General features: G+C 41.2%; 1 protein-coding gene across 9 annotated transcripts in view; it reads right to left on the bottom strand.

Annotated features, from left to right (window-relative positions):
* ACTN1 (actinin alpha 1) overlaps window positions 1-21,957 on the bottom strand; it is a 152,343-nt gene that overhangs the window by 51,354 nt on the left and 79,032 nt on the right. For 8 of the 9 annotated variants that reach the window (XM_056547043.1, XM_056547038.1, XM_056547041.1 and 5 more), the window contains exons 3-7: window positions 21,225-21,344; window positions 7,680-7,766; window positions 4,520-4,607; window positions 4,319-4,397; window positions 3,360-3,441 (exon numbers count right to left, since the gene is read on the bottom strand). In XM_056547043.1, the coding sequence (XP_056403018.1) occupies window positions 3,360-3,441; window positions 4,319-4,397; window positions 4,520-4,607; window positions 7,680-7,766; window positions 21,225-21,344 (456 nt within the window). Of the gene's footprint in view, window positions 1-3,359; window positions 3,442-4,318; window positions 4,398-4,519; window positions 4,608-7,679; window positions 7,767-8,676; window positions 8,702-21,224; window positions 21,345-21,957 lie in introns of those variants that run through there. The other variant, XM_056547046.1, reaches the window with a different exon arrangement.

Genomic DNA, 21,957 nt, shown 5'->3' with positions numbered 1-21,957 from the left:
GAGGGTTTCATTTTGTGGGGACACTTCTAACAAAAAGGCTTCGTCCACAGTGGCTTAAATACCTTAAAAATATTAAAAGACCCACAGGATATATCCAAGACTTTCATGTGTTTTTGGATGTTAGTGGGATGTAAACATCTGTACTGACTATTCTAGTTGTTTAACAGATAAAAGATGAAGCACACATGATGCAGTTCAGTTCATTATTTTTCCCCAATGTACAATCAGGTCTTTACATGTTCACACAGTCCAGAAATGATGCAGTCACTACACAAAGTACTTTTAAATAGATTTAAAGAAAAAAAGGAATAAGGAATTCCTGAAGCACAACCCCCTCCCCCCCTCCCCAATGATTTTAATGATTTTTAAGACATTCTGTTAATCACATCAAAAACATGATCATCATGGACAGATAATATATTAAATCATGTTCGGCTCTGTTCACACTGTGTTTATTCTATATGTTGAACTGTTCCCCAACATATTATCTCTATATATATATATCTCAAATGTATATCCCAGTAGATATGACACTACATAACCATATAGGTAGGTACATAACCATATAGGTGCATAACTTCGGCAGAATGCAAAATAAAAAAAACTCCAGTATAGTGTACACTTCTCTGCACAGTAAAAAAGAAGGTACGCCAACACATACCACCATGACCTCCACATCTAGTTATTAGGTGCTAAAGGCGTCCAATGAATTAACATGGCCTTTCATGCAATTCTTACCTACTCTCCACCACGGAGAGAATTGTGGGAATATTAGGAGGAACTTACCATCGATCACGGGACAAATATTTTTGGGAAACTGCAGACTATAATTGGTGCACATCCCACCAGACACATGTATCATCACTGTGTGCCCAAAAATCTTACTATTTCCCATTAATGCATATTTCTTTTCTCCACGTCTCAAAAAGTAGGTGTTCCTAGCTCTAGTTTTAGACACAATAAAAAGTGTGTGGATAATATTGTAAGGTATTTTATGGCCCAATATAATAAATAATAACTAGAGTAATAATAGGCAAATTCATAGTAATCGCCTGTTCTTGGTATGGGCAGATTCTGAAGCATGATTGGACAAATTTACTAAAGACATGCACCTTTATAGGCGCAAAAAAAACAACAACAAAAAAAAGTTCCCAATAGAAGAAGCGGGGACCCAATATATTCAGATTCTTTTTCTACTAACCTGAATAAACAGGGCACTTATTTCTTTGCCTACTACTCCTGCATATTCTATATATTGAATGAGTATAAAGAGTTTGTGAATACTGTAACCAAATGTACGTTCATCAATAATGTTCGCCTTCAATTTGCTATTTGATGCTTTTACCGTACAAAGCTTTAAATAGCATTCAAAGTTAAAAGGTTTTTAGCAAGATTCCCACATTTGCCTCAGTGATAGTTCATTTCCAAGCTTTATTTAGTTATCAAACACTTTTGGTATATAAGTTATATAAATATACACTCGTAAAAATACCAAACAAATAGGTCTAGACTAAATTGTGATACAAGATCCCTCTCCTCCATTTATAGTATTAAAGTGTGAGCCATATGTTCTAGAATTTCAAGTTCTTCATATACCGTATATACTCGATTTTTTTATACTCGATTTTTCGTGCTGAAAACGCCCTCCCCCCCCTCGGTTTATACTCAAGTGAACTCTCCGCCTGTCAATCCCTTCTCAGTGGTCTTCAACCTGCGGACCTCCAGATGTTGCAAAACTACAACTCCCAGCATGCCTGGACAGCCGATGGCTGAAGAGATTGACAGGCGGTGATGATTAAGGGGGAATTGTCCGGGCATGCTGGTAGTTGTAGTTTTGAAACCTCTGGAGGTCCGCAGGTTGAAGACCACTGCGGCCTTTGTCATCATCCAGACCCCCCTTTAGTTTTCTACCCACCTCCCCTCGGTGGGAAGGAAGGGTGAGCTGGTCAGGGCCATCTATGCTGCAGGGACCATCCGGTGGGGAGGGATAGTCGTTCCGGGCTGTCCATTTTCACCGGGGGGGGGGGGGGGCTCTTCTCCTGCCCCGGACTAGTGAAGTTGCCTTGACGACGCACAGGGACGCGCAGGGCCTCCCTGCGCATGAACGTCCCTGTGCGTCATCATCAGGACACCCCCCCCCAGGGCACCCCCCCCCCCGGTGAAAATGGACAGCCCGGAACGACTAACCCTCCCCACCGGATGGTCCCTGCAGCATAGATGGTCCAGACCAGCTCACCCTTCCTTCCCACAAGGGGAGGCGAGTAGAAAACTAAAGGGGGGGCGGGGGTATGGATGATGACGAAGGACACAGTGGTCTTCAACCTGCAGACCTCCAGAGGTTTCAAAACTACAACTCCCAGCATGCCCGGACAGCCGATGGCTGAAGGGATTGACAGACGGTGATGATGAAGGGGGGGGGGATGATGACGGGGGTCTGGGTGATGACATGGGGGGATGATTTATTTCCCACCCTAGGCTTATTGTCGAGTCAATAACTTTTCCTGGGTTTTTGGGGTAAAATTAGGGGCCTCGGCTTATATTCAAGTATATACGGTACCTATCCTACACTTTGTATCATTTCATACATTTGCTTGCTTGTTCTGAATAATGTTCTGAACCGTTTATGTTAGGAAAAATGTAAAGTAAAAGATGATAACAGATCATTTGAAATTCCACTGTGTCACTGCAATCAAAAAGAATAATGAACAGCCTCACAGTTTAATATTGTATAAAAAAAAATACATTTATTAAATGTTTTATGAAAGTGGTTATCCGGGACTGCCAATGAATAGTTTATCCTTAGGATGAAACCCCCATGTAAGTGGAACAAATTGTATATCTAGGCACAGTACACCTATATACACATACACTGTAGCCCCCCTTCTTCTCCGCTTCCCTGGCGCCCTTGTACCTGTGTATATGGAACTCTAGACCAGTGTTTCCCAAACAGAGATCCCCCAGCTGTTGCTAAACTACAACTCACACTGCATGTCTATCAATTTGTATTCTTCAGTTTTGACAGCCCTTTTCTGCACTGCTGCTACACAATTAGGCTGCATGGAGTTCCGGAACCGACCTTCGTAACATAAATATTGTATTGTTGTGCACTGGTCCAGCATGAAGAGAGATGCACAACAAGCAGCTTATCATTTTTTTCTATTCCTAGATAGAGTAGAAGTTTTAAAGTACACTGAAAACGAACTGCCAGACACAAGTTGGTCATGTCATGAGCTGTAAACCATAGAACAAATAACATAAACAAAAAGCATGTTATAGGCCTATGTGTTAACGAAAAATGTATGCTATTTATACTCCACGTAAGAAGATATATCTACAAATTATAATAGGGAGGGTGCTACCTTCAGCATCCAACATCTTTGGAATGTCAAGGAACCTCTCTGCAACATCAAATGCAGTGTTCAGATTTGTATAGGGATCATCCTAAAAATACAATATAAAGTATCAGTGAATGATTTCTGCAAATTACTTTTTACCATCCAAATCAGCTTACAAATACATCATTAATATGTTTTAAACATAGGTGGCTTATAAAACAAATAGCACACAAGGAATGGTATGTTCTTAGTACTTTCTTATCCCATGTTTAAAAAAATTGTCATGGCTTAACAAAAAAAATGTAATTAAAAAATGTTCCAAGTCAGCCATAAGGTGACATCAGAAAAAAAGTTTAATACAGCATACACCATTTTGTTATATTTGGCACAAGTTGTCCTGTTTTTTTCACTTAAGTAAAATAATGTATCATAAAAAATATATATAGATTAATGCCCCTAATGTACTATATTAACACAATATCACTGAATTCAATGTTATATACGCATATACATTGCGGATTGTATTTGATTGCAGCTGCAACTCAAAAGTTCAAATTAATTTGCAGCATTACAAAAAGCTGCAGTGTAGCCCAGGCCTTAAGAAAGCACTCTGGGAATATTTTTCTATTTTGTCTGTATAGTACAGTATGTAGATGTGGCATGCTTTGCTGCTTGTGTGCAAGTTTTACCGTTTCAGTGAGTCATGCAAAGTGCCTGTGTGTCTAAAGTGTCAAAATGATAGAGCAATAGCACTCCCTGCTAAAAGCAGGAACAGAGAGAAGGATGAAAAGGACAAATGAGAACATCCCTTGAACAAAAAAGCCTTATATCTTGGCATTGAATAGGACATAGTCTCCTGTTAGAATGGGGCGGTGTCACTCATCCCGGAAGTGGATTGGGGATGCATTTACAAGAAGGCACAACGCCTTTAAGGTTTAAGTTGCTGCACAATTAATTTAATCAAAGATGGAAATTCTAGGTACCTTTCGTAATTTCCCGTAATCGATAAGCTCTGGCCGATGCCTATGGATAAGAGCACAGAAGCCAAGACCATCTTTCCAGCTGTAAGAGAAATATATAATTGGAGGTTTCTGAGAATTAAAGAATTGGATAGAATATTTAATGACATGATAATATAATTGTGGATGTTGAAATTCAAACTGTCCCTTCTGAATGTTACTTACCTGATGTGGAAATTTTGTATATTCACATTCTTATAGGGTGCAGTTTTTCTCTGACACCAAAGTAGTAGTCCTTCTTTGGCTGAGGTTTCTATGAAGGCAAGTAAACCAGGAGGATGAGAGGATAGCTTTGTAAAGTAGATCACCTTTCCATTTACAATACTAGTGTGGTCATGTGTGTATACAGTCATGGTCGTAAATGTTGGCACCCATAAAATTTCTCGTGAAAATGAAGTATTTCTCACAGAAAAGTATTGCAGTAACACATGTTTTGCTATACACATGTTTATTCCCTTTGTGTGTATTGGAACTAAACCAAAAAGGGAGGGGGAAAAAAAAGCTAATTGGACATAATGTGACATCAAACTCCAAAAATGGTCTGGACAAAATTATTGGCACCCCTTCAAAATTTTGGAAAAATAAGTGTTTCAAGCATGTAAAGCTCCTTTAAATGGGCACTGTCACCAACTTTATTTTTTTTGATATGTTGTAGTACTTATGTACTACAACATATCTCTAATATACTTTTATTATTTTTTTTTTTTAAATAAAATAGTTTAATTTACATTTGAAAACCGGCCACTAGGGGTCTCCCTCCTAGTGGCCGGCTGCAGCCTGGCGTGACGTCACGCCTGAAAAAGGACCGATGCGGCCGGGCATCAGTCCTTTTTCATTCAGCCTGCGCTCGCTCCCTGCCTGTCAATCAGACAGGCAGGGAGCAAGCGCATTGGCTCCCCGGCCACTGGCTGGGAGGCCACTCCTCCCGCACATCGCCGCAGCGAGGTGGTTGGACCTGCCGTGGAGATTTACGTCCTCATGGAGGGGAAATGAGGGAGGGGACCTGCCGTGGCGATCTATGTCCTCTGCCGTAGAGATCTGCGTCCAGCCGAGCTCAGGGAGGGGAGATGAGGGAGGGGGCGTAAACTTCCTCCCTCCCTTGCTCTGCCCTCCCCAGCTCTAGCTTCGGAAATCTTCGGAAAGCTGGGGGAGGAGCGGACGCATGGATCTACGGAGGCGCAAAAAAACACCTCACACCGCCGCCTCGTCGCCGCCTCCGCTGTCCCTGCACGCCCGCTGCTGGACTCTGCAGTAAGTGTAATTGGGGGGGGGGGGGGGGTGTTGTGATGGAGGGAACGGGGCATGGCGGGGGGGGGGGGTTGGACGGGCTAGCGCCGCATGTAACTAATAGTTTATCTACACAGGGTGCCTCCAGCTGTTTCAATGCTACAACTCCCAGCATGCCCTGACAGCCAATAGATGTCAGGGCAAGCTGGAAGTTGTAGTGATGAAACAGCTGGAGGCACCCTGTGTAGATGAACTAAGGGCGGAAGTCCCCCCCAGCAGGCATCAGTGACGTGGTGCCTGCTGGGGAAGTCTGCCTGGTAGTGAGCACACTGCCAGGCAGACAAAAAGCATTTTTAATATAGTAAAAATAAAAATTTAAGGGGGTTAGGGATAGATGTGCAATAAGCAGGGACAGAAAAAAAAAAAAAAAAATAGGATGGTGGGAGCTACCCTTTAAACTCACCTGGGGCAAGTAACAGGTGTGGGCAATATAAAAACCACACCTGAAAACAGATAAAAAGGAGATAAGTTCACTTAGTCTTTGCATTGTGTGTGTGCCACACTAAGAATGGATAACAGAAAGAGGAGAAGAGAACTGTCTGAGGACTTGAGAACCAAAATTGTGGAAAAATATCAACAATCTCAAGATTACAAGTCCATCTCCAGAGATCTAGATTTGCCTTTTTCCACAGTGCGCAACATTACCAAGAAGTTTGCAATTCATGGCACTATAGCTAATCTCCCTGGGCACGGACGGAAGATAAAAATTTATGAAAGGTGACAATGCAGGATAGTCCGGATGGTAGATAAGCATCCCCAAACAAGTTCCAAAGAATTTCAAGCTGTCCTGCAGGCTCCGGGAGCATCAGTGTCAGCGCAAACTATCTGTCGACATTTAAAGGAAAGGAAACGCTATGGCAGGAGACCCAGGAGGACCCCACTGCTGACACAGAGACTTAAAAAATAGCAAGGCTACATTTGCCAAAATGAACTTGAGTAAGCCAAAATCCTTCTGGGAAAACATCTTGTGGACAGATAGGACCAAGAAAGAGCTTTTTGGTAAAGCACATCATTCTACTGTTTACCGAAAACAGAATGAGGCCTACAAAGAAAAGAACACAGTACTTACAGTGAAATATGGTGGAGGTTCAATGATGTTTCGGGGCTGGCTTGCTGCCACTGGCACCGGGTGCCTTAAATGTGTGTAAAGCATCATGAAATCTGAGGATTACAAATGGATTTTGGGTCGCACTGTACAACCCAGTGTCAGAAAGCTGGGTTTGCGTCCAAGATTGGACAATGACCCCAAACATACGTCAAAAAGCACCCAGAAATGGATGGCAACAAAGCGCTGGAGAGTTCTGAAGTGGCCAGCAATGAGTCCAGATCTAAATCCCATTGAACACCTGTGGAGAGATCTTAAAATTGCTGTTGGGAAAAGGCGCCCTTCCAATAAGAGAGACCTGGAGCAGTTTGCAAAGGAAGAGTGGTCCAACATTCCGGCTGAGAGGTGTAAGAAGTTATTGATGGTTATAGGAAGCGACTGATTTCAGTTATTTTTTTCCAAAGGGCGTGCAACCAAATATTAAGTTAAGGGTGCCAATAATTTTGTCCAGCCCATTTTTGGAGTTTGGTGTGACATTATGTCCAATTTGCGTTTTTCCTCCCTTTTTTGGTTTAGTTCCAATACACACAAAGGGGGAGATTTATCAAAATCTGTCCTGAGGAAAAGTTGCCTAGTTGCCCATAGCAACCAATCAGATCGCTTCTTTTATTTTTAAAAGGACCTTTGCAAAATAAAAGAAGCGATCTGATTGGTTGCTATGGGCAACTAGGCAACTTTTCTCAGGACAGATTTCGATAAATCTCCCCCAAAGGGAATAAACATGTGTATAGTAAAACATGTGTTACAGCAATCCTTTTCTGTGAGAAATACTTCATTTTCTTGAACAATTTCAGGGGTGCCAACATTTACATCCATGACTTTAAATGTCAAAAGGGTCCCATTAAAATGAAACAAAAAAATACCTCACACACCCCTATATCCCTGGCAGGATGGAAGCAGCACCATAAATGTATTGTGAAAGCTGTAAATTACCTTCAACGGAAATGTCTTGAATAGCAAAACGGAGGATAATGGTCCAAATCATTCCAAGGGTCATTTTAGCGTTGCCGTCGACAATTTCTGAAAATCAACACAAAGTAAATATTGAGAATTAAATGAATAAAACTTAATATAACAGAGGGAATTAAAGGAATACTGCAGTGCAAAATAACGTATCCCCTAACTGCGGCGGTTCCCAGCAGTTGGACCCCCGCGATCTATAACTTATCCCCTATCCAAAGGATAGGGGATAAATTATTTTGCACAACGGTTTTCCTTTAAAGATTGAGCTTAAAACGTGACATGACACCAAAGTCATACATCAGAGAATTGACCGTAATTGACCCTAGGCATCCTATTAATACACAAGGCCTGTTTGTGTGCTTATCATTGCACCTCTTCATTTTCTTCCAGTCAAAAGAACATCCGCAGCCCGTTTACAACTGGAATGACCTCACAAGATGCTCTATCTATAGGCATGGCTGCATACAGGGGAGAAATATACTTAATTGAATAGGACAACTACACAACCCCCTGACATTTCATAACTGCAAAGTGAATAACTACTGAAAACAAGTTACAAATCAGCTGAGTTGTGGCATCTAGTTTTTCTCTAGGTGTATTTAAGTGACTGACTATAGCAAGCTAGACGACACATACCAATGGCCACGGCAAGCAAATTACAATATCTATAGGGAGATATGCTACAAGCTGACCTGGACACACTGGGGGAGATTTATCAAAACCTGTGCAGAGGAAAACTTGCCCAGTTGCCCATAGCAACCAATCAGATCGCTTCTTTCATTTTTCACAGGCCTTCATAAAAATGAAAGCAGCAAGCTGATTGGTTGCTATGGGCAACTGGGCACGTTTTCCTCTGCACAAGTTTTGATAAATCTCCCCCACTGTGTGTTTGGGCATCCACTTGGCAAATGAGGTTCGAAGTGGATAAATGTAAAGTTATGCACCTGGAAACAAAAAAACTGCATGCCTTAAATGTCCAAGGGAGTAAAACTAGGAAAGACACTAGTAGAGAAGGATCTTGGTGTACTTTTAGTTCATGGACTACAGAACAGTGTGCCAGGTCAAGCAGCTGCTTCTAAGGCCAGCAGGATATTATATAAAACTCCCTCAAAAGACAGGGGGGGGGGGGGAGCACTCCCTCAGTCAGGCAAAAATTTTTTAGTCTCCAGGGGAGATGAGCCTTCAACCTTAAAGGGGTACTCCACCCCTAGACATCTTATCCCCTATCCAAAGGATAGGGGATAAGATGTCTGATCGTGGGGATCCAGCCGCTGGGGACCCCTGCGATTTCTCCTGCAGCACCCCCCGTTTCTCAGCTGCACAGAGGATCGCTCTGTGGCTGATGACAGGCGATGCAGGGGACGGAGTATCATGGCATCACAGCTCCGCCCCTTGTTAGATCACAGCTCCGCCCCTTGTTAGATCACAGCTCCGCCCCTTGTTACAACATGCCCCACCCCCTCAATGCAAGTCTATGGGAGGGGATGTGATATAGGGGATAAGAACTGTGAATTTATGGGACAGTTTACACGAGGAACCCTACCCCTTTCATCTTCTTGGTAGAACTGGATTGTGTTGTCTAACTGTACTATCTATGTAAATATGCAACTATAGTCCTAAACATAGCAGTCACCCCAATAATAACCCCATAAGAACATAGGATGTACTTAACGCACCAGAACATGTATTTACATCCTATACATGAAGCGAGCACAGGAGCTGCGCTATCAGCAGCCAGAGAACCGCCAGTAATGTCGGACATCAGCAATCACACTGATGTCTGCCATTAACCCCTCAGATCACGTGATCAATACTGATCACAGTATCTGCGGCAAAGCAGTTTTTGTAATAGCTGATCGGATCGCCCACAGCATGACTGCAGGCATCCGATCAGTATTGATGGCAGATGGAGGCCCCCTCACCTGATCAGGCTATCATGAAAAAATTGCAGCTGTTTTGTCACATTGCATTCCAAAAATAAATTTCTATTTCCAAAAATATGTAATTAAAATCACGGCACAAAAATATGGAAAAAAATTAGAAAAAAAATTATAGGTGGTCAAAGTAGGGCAATTTTTAAACATACTTTTGTTTATTTAAAAAAAAAAAGTTAAGCAGTACATCTAAACATGCGTATCATTTTAATCTTATTGACCCACAAAATAAAGAATTGTGGTTCTTAAAATTGCGATTTTCTCTTCAATTTCCCCACACAAATAATGTTTTTTTGGTTTTGCCTTACACTTTTTGGTGAAAGTGATGGAATTACCCAGTACAATTTGTTGCGCAAAAAAAAAAAACAGCCCTCATACGAGTCTGTGGATGGAAATATAAAGTCCTTAAGGCCAAAATAGGCTGTGTCCTTAAGGGGTTAAATAAAATACATATAAACATTGTGTAGGATTACATATATATATCATTGTGTAAGATTACCCTTAGGCTATGTGCACACACAGTATTTTGGTAGGTATTTTTAAACAAAACCAGGAGTGGAAACAACATGGAAAAAGGTGCACCTTTTTCTATTAGACTTCATTTACAAGTACAGGATCAGCTGCATACTTTGTTCAGCTGATATTGCTACCTATTGAAGTTAACCCCTACAGGACGTAGGGCGTATGCATACCGGTCGCCGCTAGCTGGTTGGGGACCGGACCGGGATGCCTGCTGGAATCATTCAGCAGGCATCCCGGAACATCGCCGATTTTCTGCGATCGCCCCCCCCATGTCGGCGATCGCAGACAGTCGCATGTCAATTCAGACATGCGATATTCTGCTATTCTGGGCTGATTGGGTCTCTTGTGACTCGATCGCCCGGAAAATAGGGATGATCGGAGCAGTCAGTGACAGCCCTGATCATCCTGAGGGATAGGAGCGAGGTCGCAGTGCTGCAATCTCCTCCTATCCCCTGCCATTGGTCAGAAATGAATTCTGACCAATGGCGGCGCATGACAGGGGGTTGCCATGGAAACCCCCGCTCTGCCCAACCCTCACCTGGCTCCGCTGGCATCGGAGCGATGCTGGCATCATGCGCGGCAGGTCCTGGCTGTGGATCGCAGCCAGGGACCCTCCGGTAATGGCGGACACCCACGATCCCGCGGATGTCCGCCATTAACCCCTCAGATGCCGTGATCAATACAGATCACAGCATCTGCAGCATCGCGGTCACTTAACAGGATGATTGGATCGCCCGCGGCGATCCGATCATCCTGCACGGCAGGACGGAGGTCCCCTCACCTGGCTCCGCTGCCTTAAGCAGAAGATGACCGATAATGCTGATCAGTGCTGTGTCCTATACATAGCACTGAACAGCATTAGCAATCGAAGGATTGCTATAAATAGTCCCCTATGGGGACTATAAGAGTGTAAAAATAAAAGTAAAAAAAGTAAAAAAAAATAGAAAAACCCCCTCCCCCCAATAAAAACGGAAATTGTCCCATTTTCCCTATTTTACCCCCAAAAAGTGTAAAAAAAATGATTTTATATACATATTTGGTATCGCCGCGTGCGTAAATAGCCGAACTATTAAAATAAAATGTAAATGATCCCGTACGGTGAACGGCGTGAACGTAAAAAGTCCAAAATAGCTGCTTTTTTTTTTTTTATATATCAACTGGCTCAAGAAAGTTAAACAGATTTGTAAATTACTTCTATTAAAGAATCTTAATCCTTCAAATAATTATCAGCTGCTGAAGTTGAGTTGTTCTTTTCTGTCTGGCAACAGTGCTCTCTGCTGACATCTCTGCTTGTCTCGGGAACTGCACAGAGTAGAAGAGGATTGCTATGGGGATTTGCTTCTACTCTGGACAGTTCCCGAGACAGATGCCACCATTGCATGCAGTTTTATTTTTCCCCAAAGAAGTTTCACTGAATATCATTTAAAAGGAAATCTGTCACCAGTGTCACCTGCACGAACCTGTCGGTACAGATAGGTAGCACAGGTGACACTGATGACAACAGTACTTACCTTGCCCCGTTCCGTGCAGTCGTTCTAAGGTATCTTCAGCTCCGGGCCGACTTGGAGCATGGGCGGAGCTTAGTGACGTCACTGCACCCAGCAGAGACCAGCAACGGTGATATCCGTAAGCTCCACCCATGCTCCAAGCCGGGCCTGGAGCTGAAGATACTGAAGATTACCGTAGGACGACTGCACGGACAAGGTAAGTACCGTTGTCATCAGTTTCCCCTGCACTACCTGTCTGTAACAACAGGTTCGTGCAGGTGACACTGGTGACAGATTTCCTTTTAAATGATATTCAGTGAAACTTCTTTGGGAAAAATAAAACTGCAAGCAATGGTGGCCTTTTTAAAGAAAATTGCCACTAGACTTAATGTATGTAGACTTAATATCTGTAAGAGTAAGTCTGCTCTGGATAACTGGTGATCTTTTCAAAGAGGTTTCCTACATCAATGTAATGTTTTTATATGACCTGCCAGAAGAATCCCAAGTTTTATGGATTTAATGTCTTGAAGTTAGATTTCAGTAAAAAGTGTCACCAGAGCTGCATGACAGTGACTGTCTCTCTGCCGTCTCAGACATCATCTGAGACTAAATCTTTCTAAAACAGAAATTCTTGATTTTTCTCCATCAACTGATACTGTACCTAACCCTGACATTTCCATCTCGGTATGTGGTACTACCATAACTCCCGGGCAGCAGGCTCGCTGTCTTAGAGTTATACTTGACTCTGATCTGTCTTTCACTCCCCATATTCAGTCTCTTTCACGTTCTTGTCACCTGCATCTCAAAAACATTTCCAGAATCCGCCCGTTTCTCACTACTGAAACTGCTAAAACTCTCAATATTGCTTTGATTCACTCCCGCCTCGACTACTGTAACTCTTTACTAATAGGCAAATCCATACGAAGAGAAAAAACAAAGGCACTCACCGATACAGTGAACTTCTCGCTTTTAATCATCAAAAGTCCATACAGACATAAGGCTGCAGTGTGCAGCTAAAGCAGGTGGAAGACGCCAGTGCGCACTGATTGGTGACTGTTTCTGAGCTGTTTCTTTCCTTCCGGAACTCCTTCGGTCTGTTGAAGTTCCGGAAGAAAAGAAACAGCTGTCACCAATCAGTGCGCACTGGCGTCTTCCACCTGCTTTAGCTGCACGCTGCAGCCTTATGTCTGTATGGACTTTTGATCATTAAAAGCGAGAAGTTTACTGTATGGGGGAGTGCCTTTTTTTCCCCCTTCGTATGGATTTGTCACATTATGCCTGGACTCTTCCACAAATGAACACCACCTTATATACAGTGTTTCGCTGTCCTGCCGCCACTACTGTTATGAACTGTACCACACCATCTTTAGCTATTCCAGCAGTGCCTACTCATATCTGCATCTTTATTGTTGATCCTCTTTACTAATAGGCCTTCCTTTCTCCAAACTCTCTCCTCTCCAGTCCATCCTTAATGCCGCAGCCAGACTCATCTCCTCTCCAGCCGCTACACCGACGACTCCTCCCTGTGCCAGTCACTACACTGGTTACCAATTCAGTCAAGAATACAGTACAAAATCCTCAGTCTCACACACAAAGCTCTCCACAATGCTGCACCTCCCTACATCTCCTCTCTCATCTCCGTCTACCATCCTACACGTTCTCTCCGATCTGCTAATGATCTCACACTAACATCTTCTATAATCCAAACTTCTCACTCCCATCTCCAAGACTTCACTCGTGCTGCACCGGTTCTCTGGAATGCTATCCCTAAATCCCTCAGACTCAACAACAACATCCATAGTTTCAAACGTGGCCTAAAAACACATCTCTTCAGACAGGCCTATAACATTCTTTAATTGGCCTCAACATATCCCCAACATATCCTCAACATATCCCCACACCTCTTGTTTGAATAGTTATTGTGTAATATTATGTCTGATACTTGTCTTTGTTTGTACCCCATAATTGTAAGCGCTGCGGAATCTGTAGGCGCTAGATAAATAAATAAAATTAAATAAATAAAATAACTCATCCCTTATTGACACAACACATCCATCTAGCTGAAAGTCCTTGTTTATAGGGAAGACTGGGCGGACAGTTGTCAGCCAACAGCTTTTTCACATTTATAGTCAGCTTATGGGGTAGTCCCAACAAGAAAAAAATTGGGGGAAGGGCAGGGGTCACTGCTATTGCTGCAATCATGTCAATTGTAATTATAGATAACTTGTCAAAGTTTAGAAAAATTTTCCCAAGACTTCTTCGAACAGCCCCGTGTATAAGTTATTGGAATTCCAGTAGGACAAGGGGCAGAAAATCATTACATTATTTCACATGTTCTGTGTTCAAGACTTCGCTGTGCTTACCAATAACTATATTATAAAAAAAATTCCATCAGGTCATAAAAGATTATCTTCCTTATATACTGATATATGGCAAGTACACACCTACTATACAGTGAAAAGTAATTGACCCCGCACAAAGCAGTTACTGAACTTCACTCTGACACTCTGCCTTTCCCTTACTGGGAGTAGACAGGATGGAGTTCTCCAGTTACGCCAAGAAGGGGAATAGCAATAGATGGAAGTAACTACAGTCAAGCAGATTCTCTTCTGTCACAGCATGACCAAGCCAGCTCTGATTTGTCTGACTTTCACTTGAATCCTCTTGATAGGGATATATAATGTAATCACCACAGGTTTTTGTATTGCAGAAGAGTCTGTCTCCAATTTTAGCTTAAGGCAGCATGGCCTCTAAACTGAGACTAGAAAAAAAAAGCAAGAAGGCTTGAAAGCCCATGAATGCATTCTTCATTAACCAGTTATTGATATGCATTCCTAAAAATGTCCATAATACCTGACCTGTAGTACACTAACCGCTCTGTTATACTGTGCAGAGGATGTTAACCCCTTGCCACAAATGGACATTCATTAACGTCCATCTGCGGCTCCCGAGGTATGACACGCTATAAGCAACCAGGACCCACGGCTAATGCTGGACATGGACGATCTGGCTGATGTGCGGCATTACGTACTTAGACGCGGCGATCAAAGTTGATTGCCGTGTCTAAAGTGAAAGTGAAAGCTTCTCGGTAGCTCAGTCTGGCTGATCGGGACCATCGCAGTAAAATCGCGATATCTCGATCAGCTAGAATACATGAGGAGTGCGCCTTACCTGCTTCCTGCGGGTCCAATTGCCAATTGATTGCTGCAAGCCTGAAATTCAGGGTTGAGCAATCGACCGCCGATAACACTGATCAATGCAATGCAATTCAATGGCATTGATCAGAGTATTGAATCAATGTACTGCATGTTATATTCCCCTATGGGGGACTATAACATTGCAGAAAAAGAAAGTGGAAAAAAAAGGAAATAAAGATAATGTAACCCCTCCCCTAATAAAAGTATGAATCACCCCCCTTAAAAAAAATAAAAAAATAAATAAGTGTAAATAAAAATAAACATATGTGGTAACCGCGTACGTAAATGTCCGAACTATAAAAATATATAGTTAATTAATCCACATGGTCAATGGCGTACACGCAAAAATAATCCAAAGTCCAAAATAGCTTATTTTTGGTCACTTTTTACATAATGAAAAAATGAATAAAAAGCGATCAAAAATTCCTATGAAAACAAAAATGGTACTGCTAAAAACTTCAGATCACGGTGCAAAAAAATTGCCCTTACACTGCCCCATACGTTGAAAAACAAAAAAAATTATTAAAATATTAGTTTTTGTGCATGTAGTTATGATTTTTTAAAGAAGACAAAATCAAACCTATATAAGTAGGGTATCATTTTAATTATATGGACCTACAGAATAAAGATAAGGTGTCCTTTTTACTGAAAAATGTACTGCGTAGAAACGGAAGCCCCAAAAATTTACAAAATGACGTTGTTTCTTCAATTTTGTCACGCAATGATTTTTTTTTTTTCGCCGTCGATTTTTGGGTAAAATGACTGAGGTCATTACACAGTAGAATTGGTGGTGCAAAAAATAAGCAATCATATGGATTTTTAGGTGCAAAATTTAAAGAGTTATGATTTTTAAAATGGAAAAACGCTCGGTCCTTAAGGGTTAAACATATATAGTGCATTAATTTGCTTAATAATAAATTGTATGTTCATTTGCTTTTATCAGTTATTTCTATGGGTTATGCTTTAAAAGGCATTATGGGATATGTAGTTCCTACACATGTGCATGGTGCACCATAGTTGATCAATATAACAACAATACAGCATTTGAAAGCTAGAATCTTGAGTACTAATAACGTGAATTCAGTAGGCCGTTTCAGTTTTTTTAAATTACATTTTTATCTACTATTTTGGATGCAGTGATTCGTAGTCAACAGCTTATTCCAATCCCTGCATTTAAAAAAAAAAATTTCATGCTCAACAAATCCCAGCGTGCATGCTAATTTTGGAGTTTAGAGAAACCCACATATCAAAAGGGTCATCTTATGCGCCTGGTCAGATTTTGGTTTCTAGTTCTATTTTATATGTATCCATACAAAGGTGTTCTAAGGGTATGTTCACACAGAGGAATTGGGGCGGAAATCAAGCAGAAATTTTCTGCCTCAAAATATTGTTACTTTTCCACAAGAACTCAGAGATTTTGCGCGGAATTGGCGCGGAAATCGGCACGGAATTCCGCGCGGAAATGCAGGTTTCATGCGGAGGAGGAGTATCAAGTATTTCTATTCATAAAAATTATTTATTTTTTTCATGTGGAAATTCCGCGTGGAAATGCTTCTGACTGAAAAAAAAAAATAACATTGATCTCTATGGGAGAACGACGCCGATTACGCCTGAAAGAAAGAACATGTTCTTTCTTCAAGCGGAACAGACTTCCTCGTCAGAATTCTGCTTGAGGAAATTCCTTAGTGTGAACTGAGGGGCAGAAATTCTGCACAGCTCTATGGGGATTTTCACTGCTGAATGATTTGGAGAGGAAAAAGCGAGCAGAATTACTTGTGGAAATTCCTCTCCAATTCCTCAGTGTGAACATACCCTAAGGGGAAAAAAGTTAAAAAATCTCTCGGTACAGTGAGTAGGACTGAGACAAGTAATTAATTCTGAATACAAATTAGGCCCCTTTCACACTACCGGTATGTCCCTGCATCCTGACACCAGTTATTCAGCAATAACAGTCGTGAAAAAAATGGATGAAATAACTGAATACAACGGATGATAACTGATGACATTCTGTCAAAATAATGGACATGTACCATCTATTATCACCCATTACAGTCCGTTATTTTATTTCCATGTGACTTCCTGGTTGTGATTCTGTACTGAGCATGCTCAGTAGCCATAACTGATCATAACGTGAACATCTGTCACCCATAGACTTCAATGTTAAAATTTTAACATCCGTTATTCCACCGTTCTTTTTGACAGGACAAAAATTAGCGCATGCACAGTTATTTGCCCCGTCAAAAATAACGGAAGTTATTCACAACAGGACATAACTGATGCTAAAGGATTGTCAAAAAATCCCATTGACATGAATGGGATTTTTTGACGCCGTTTTATGGACTTACTGACAGGAGTTCATGACTGAGGTTTTTACGGTTTTAACGGTAGTGTGAAAGGGGCCTTATACTTAAAATACATTGAACCAGGAAAATAAATAGTTATAAAATGATGAGATACATCCCTGATAAGGAATAAACTTTGTACTTCCAATGGACATTGTACTTGTTATGTTACCAGAACAAAATCAGATTGTTAAGAACATAAGGAATTCCTTACCCAATAAGATTACTATAGTAAAAACAAAAAATAAGAACCCCTGCCCCCCACAAAACTGTCAACAGTATTATGCTGTTAGGCTGGGTTCACACCACGTTTATGCAATACAGTTCCTGTATCAGGTTTTTGATAAAAAAAACGGATTCCTCAAAACCTGACTAAACTGTATCAAAACGTGTGTACAAATTTTAATGCGTATACGGTTCGAAAAATAATGTCCGGTTGCATCTGTTTTTTAAGAAAAAAAACGTATACTTTTTAACTTTTCCCTCCATTATGAATAACGTTTCACTTGTTTGATTGAAATTCCAAGAAAAAAAAACTGTGCAAAGTAAAAAACCATATGGTGAAAACCGTATGGAACCGTACGCACATATGGTTATGTGGTTATGTACGGTTCTCATTGACTCCCATGTTAAAAAATAAAAACGTTTATGTTTCAATAAGGTTTTTCACCCGGACCAAAAACTGTGGTAGGCTATGGTTTTGGGTACGGGAAAAAAACAGAAAACCGTACAGGATGCAAAACGGACACAACCGGATGCATCTTTTGGCATATGGTTTTCAATGGAGAGTCAATGCATACGGTTTTCAATAAGTTTAAACAGTAACCAACCCCTCAAGACAAGTACCAGTTGCATGATACATAGATGAACAATATAAATAGTATATACCTTGATCGTGCTTCAATTAAAAGATACAAATTTTGAAAAAATAATTTATTTTAAAATACAATCAGATGGTATATTTTACCTCATAGCACAGGGCCCTTGTGCAGAGAATAATCAGATATAGTTAAAACATAAAACTAAATTTAGAATAAACACCGATAGCTAAAAATGAAGAAATAATATGAAATTGTATGCCACTTCCGGTAATCCGGCAACTGATAGTCCAGAAATGATCTAAAGTCCTGTAAATGATATGAGATTCCGGTGACTGAATGCAAATAGATGAAATATAATTACCAGCCTAATACGAGTTCCAACATAGCGTCACCTAAGGATAGATGGTGCAAGTCCTGGATGGTAAAAGACGCTGGCATGAGTCACCGCGGCGCTCTGCCTGCCACAGACCGGATTGAATAGAAGCCGCTTCCAAGATGGTTCGCTGTAGATGGTATCTAGCGATGGATTAATGCAGACCTCGTGGTATCCTGCTAGCGTGTGACATCACAGGCGCTTGGCAATGCTGCCTGGAAGTTGGACTCAGATGGTGTTGCTGGTTTAGCACAAAATGATGTTCAGGACCTTCAGGTAAGTGCGCGGTTAGGTATCGGTGCATATAAGAGCCCTGAATCGCGTCTAGGTGTACTCAAGTTATTTCTTATATCACCGATACCTAACCGCGCACTTACCTGAAGATCCTGAACATCATTTTGTGCTAAACCAGCAACACCATCTGAGTCCAACTTCCAGGCAGCATTGCCAAGCGCCTGTGATGTCACACGCCAGCAGGATACCACGAGGTCTGCATTAATCCATTGCTAGATACCATCTACAGCGAACCATCTTGGAAGCTGCTTCTGTTCAATCCGGTCTGTGGCAGGCAGAGCGCCGCAGTGACTCATGCCAGCGTCTTTTACCATTCAGGACTTGCGGACCTCACCATCTAGCCTTAGGTGACGCTATGTTGGAACTCGTATTAGGCTGGTAATTATATTTCATCTATTTGCATTCAGTCACCGGAATCCCATATCATTTCTGGACTATCAGTTGCTGGATTACCGGAAGTGGCATACAATTTCATATTATTTCTTCATTTTTAGTAATCGGTGTTTATTCTCAATTTGGTTTTATGTTTTAACTATTATATCTGATTATCCTCTGCACAAGGGCCCTGTGTTATGAGGTAAAATATACTATCTGATAGTTTGTATTTTAAAATAAATTAATTATTTTTTCAAAATTTGTATCTTGTAATTGAAGCACGATCAAGGTATTTACTATTTATATTGTTCATCTATGTATCAGGCAACTGGTACTTGTCTTGAGGGGTTGGTTACTGTTTAAACATATTTCTCATATCCCAACACCAGGTGTAGGTGCACAACCTCCTTACCTCGGCTAATTAATTGTGAGCTGCACATCCTCTTTGTTCGGGTTTCAAATTGAAAACGTACATGGGAACTGTATTGTAAAAACGTGGTGTGAATCCAGCCTCAATAAAGTGAACAATAATCAGCTGAATGTGTGATGTGACTGATTTAATTTGAGATTGCTTTAGGTTCTGGAAACATGCACATTAAAAAAGAAAATTCAGGAAGGTGAATCTCATCATCCCTGGAAAGGACCTGTCCTTCTCACAGCACTTTGCTTGACTCCCTTTCTAAAGTCAATCCGGCCCTGAAATTAAAGGGGTTTTCCCTCAGGATAGTCCATGCATATCTGATCAGAGGGACTACAATACCTGGCACCTCTGCTGATCAAATGTTTGCCAGAGCAATGATGCCTGCATATACAGAAAACAGAGCCAACAGCGAATAAGAGCAAACCCACTGTAACCCATTACATAATGTACAGAGCTGTCTGCTCCCAGCACTCCGAATATACAGGCGTTAAGGCTCTGGCAAACAGCTGATTGGCAGGTGTCATATCAGATATTATAAGAGTCCCAGAAAACCTCAGGTTATTTAAGGGGTACTCCGGTAGAAAAAAATTTTTTTACATCATCTGGTGCCAGAAAGTTGGTGCCAGATTTGTAAATTACTTCTATTACAAAATCTTTACCCTTCCAGTACTTTTTAGCAGCTGTATGCTACAGAGAAAATTCTTTTCTTTTTGAATTTCTTTTTTGTCTTGTCTACAGTGCTCTCTGCTGACACCTGAAGCCCGTATCAGGAACTGTCCAGAGCAGGAGAAAATCCCCATAGGAAACCCAGTGCATCAGCAGAGAGCACTGCGGACAAGGCAAAAAAGAAATAAAAAAATTAAAAAGAATTTCCTCTGTAGCATACAGCTGCTAAAAAGTACTGGAAGGGTAAATATTTTTTAATAGAAGTCATTCACAAATCTGTTTAACTTCCTGGCACCAGTTGATTAAAAAAAATGTTTCCCATCAGAGTACATCTTTAACGGTTATTGTTGAAGCACACGGTGGCTGGCTGCTGCAGGGGAAGTGTTGTTTGGCCATTCATTCAAATGACTTTGCATGTAATACTGTACAAGTTAAATACATTAATGGGTTCACAAAAGTAGCATGAACAAGCAGTTTTATCTGCGAAACGATTTGTAGCTGTTTCTTGTCAGCTCCTCGGAGCTGATGTCTGTTCTCCCCCTTCCCTCCACTGCGTGATTTGTAACCTTGTCTGCAACATGAAATAAATCTTAAACTGAAAAACACCCTACAGTGTCTGTGGTGAGTGCAACTTTCATTCTTTTCACTGGTATATTACACTGTATTTCTGGACTATTAGCACCTCCACACACCTGCTTGTATTATTGGCCCTAACCCGAATACGGGACCCTGGACTGTGCTCATTTATCAACAATTTTTTCCAGCTCAGTAGTGCCGGTTGGCTTGTTCCTATATACAAATTAATGGGTTCACAAAAGTGACAGCTGCTCTTTGCTACTGAATGTGGGGGATTTAAATGGGGAACCCCACTCTATGCCCTCCATGTGCCCTAAATGGCTTAGGTATTTTTTTCCTTTGACTTTTAGTCATTTATATTTTCTGTACTACACCTACTACTTTTGTAATGAGGTAAGTAGTGCACCTAAAAGTATCTGTAGAGTAGGAGCTGCCATCAGTACATATAACCAATTCAGCCAGTATAATAACAGAATGTAGGAAGAGGAACAATAATAAATCCCTTACCTTCTGCACCTATGGACACCAGTTTCACCCCTTTACTGGCAATAAAGTCCAGAGCTTTGTTGACATTGGAGATCTTGTGCACTCGCATTTTGCCTCGTTCAGGTTTAGGTAAACGTTCCCCTGTGTTGAGGTAAAAACTAAAATATTTAGTATGTGCAGTGTAAACCAATACTCCATAAGGCTTCATAATTTCTCTTCAGTGGTACAACTAAGCTCCAGCACTCAAACCAATAGGATTTAATCTTCCAAGGCACTGGTTACTCTTGTGGCTGCAAACTATGCCATATTGAGGGATCAGTTGCATGATGGATTCCTTTAAAATATAATAGGGTTTGTCTTGGTCTGGAGTGATTTTCATTGTAAGCATTCAGCAGATTTGGAATGGCCACAGGGGAGCAGGACAATTCCCTGTGGGACCCTGAGCAAGAGACACTCACTGTGTCTCCATGGCTGTGAAAGTGATAAGATAACAAGATTCCAAGTCATCTTGCCACTCTATCCCTGGGCCCCTACTGAAATCACAATGACACTAGACTATCGTCTTATCTTATTAGCCAGCAACAGCCAGCAATTAGCTGCAGCCATCCTTCTTGCCAATTACATTGGTTCCACAATACATTTTATGGTAATATTAAAGATGCCAAGACCCCACTTGGTGCTGTTGAGAAACAAAAAAAGTTAAAAATAAATTTCAAATTTGCTGCAACATTAAGGGTTTATTCACAATTCGGGA

Source organism: Hyla sarda, chromosome 11 (genome assembly GCF_029499605.1).
Source record: "Hyla sarda isolate aHylSar1 chromosome 11, aHylSar1.hap1, whole genome shotgun sequence".
Classification (NCBI taxonomy): Eukaryota; Metazoa; Chordata; class Amphibia; order Anura; family Hylidae; genus Hyla; species Hyla sarda.
Note: the sequence above shows the minus strand (reverse complement) of the source record. Positions and strands in the feature narration are given on the sequence as shown.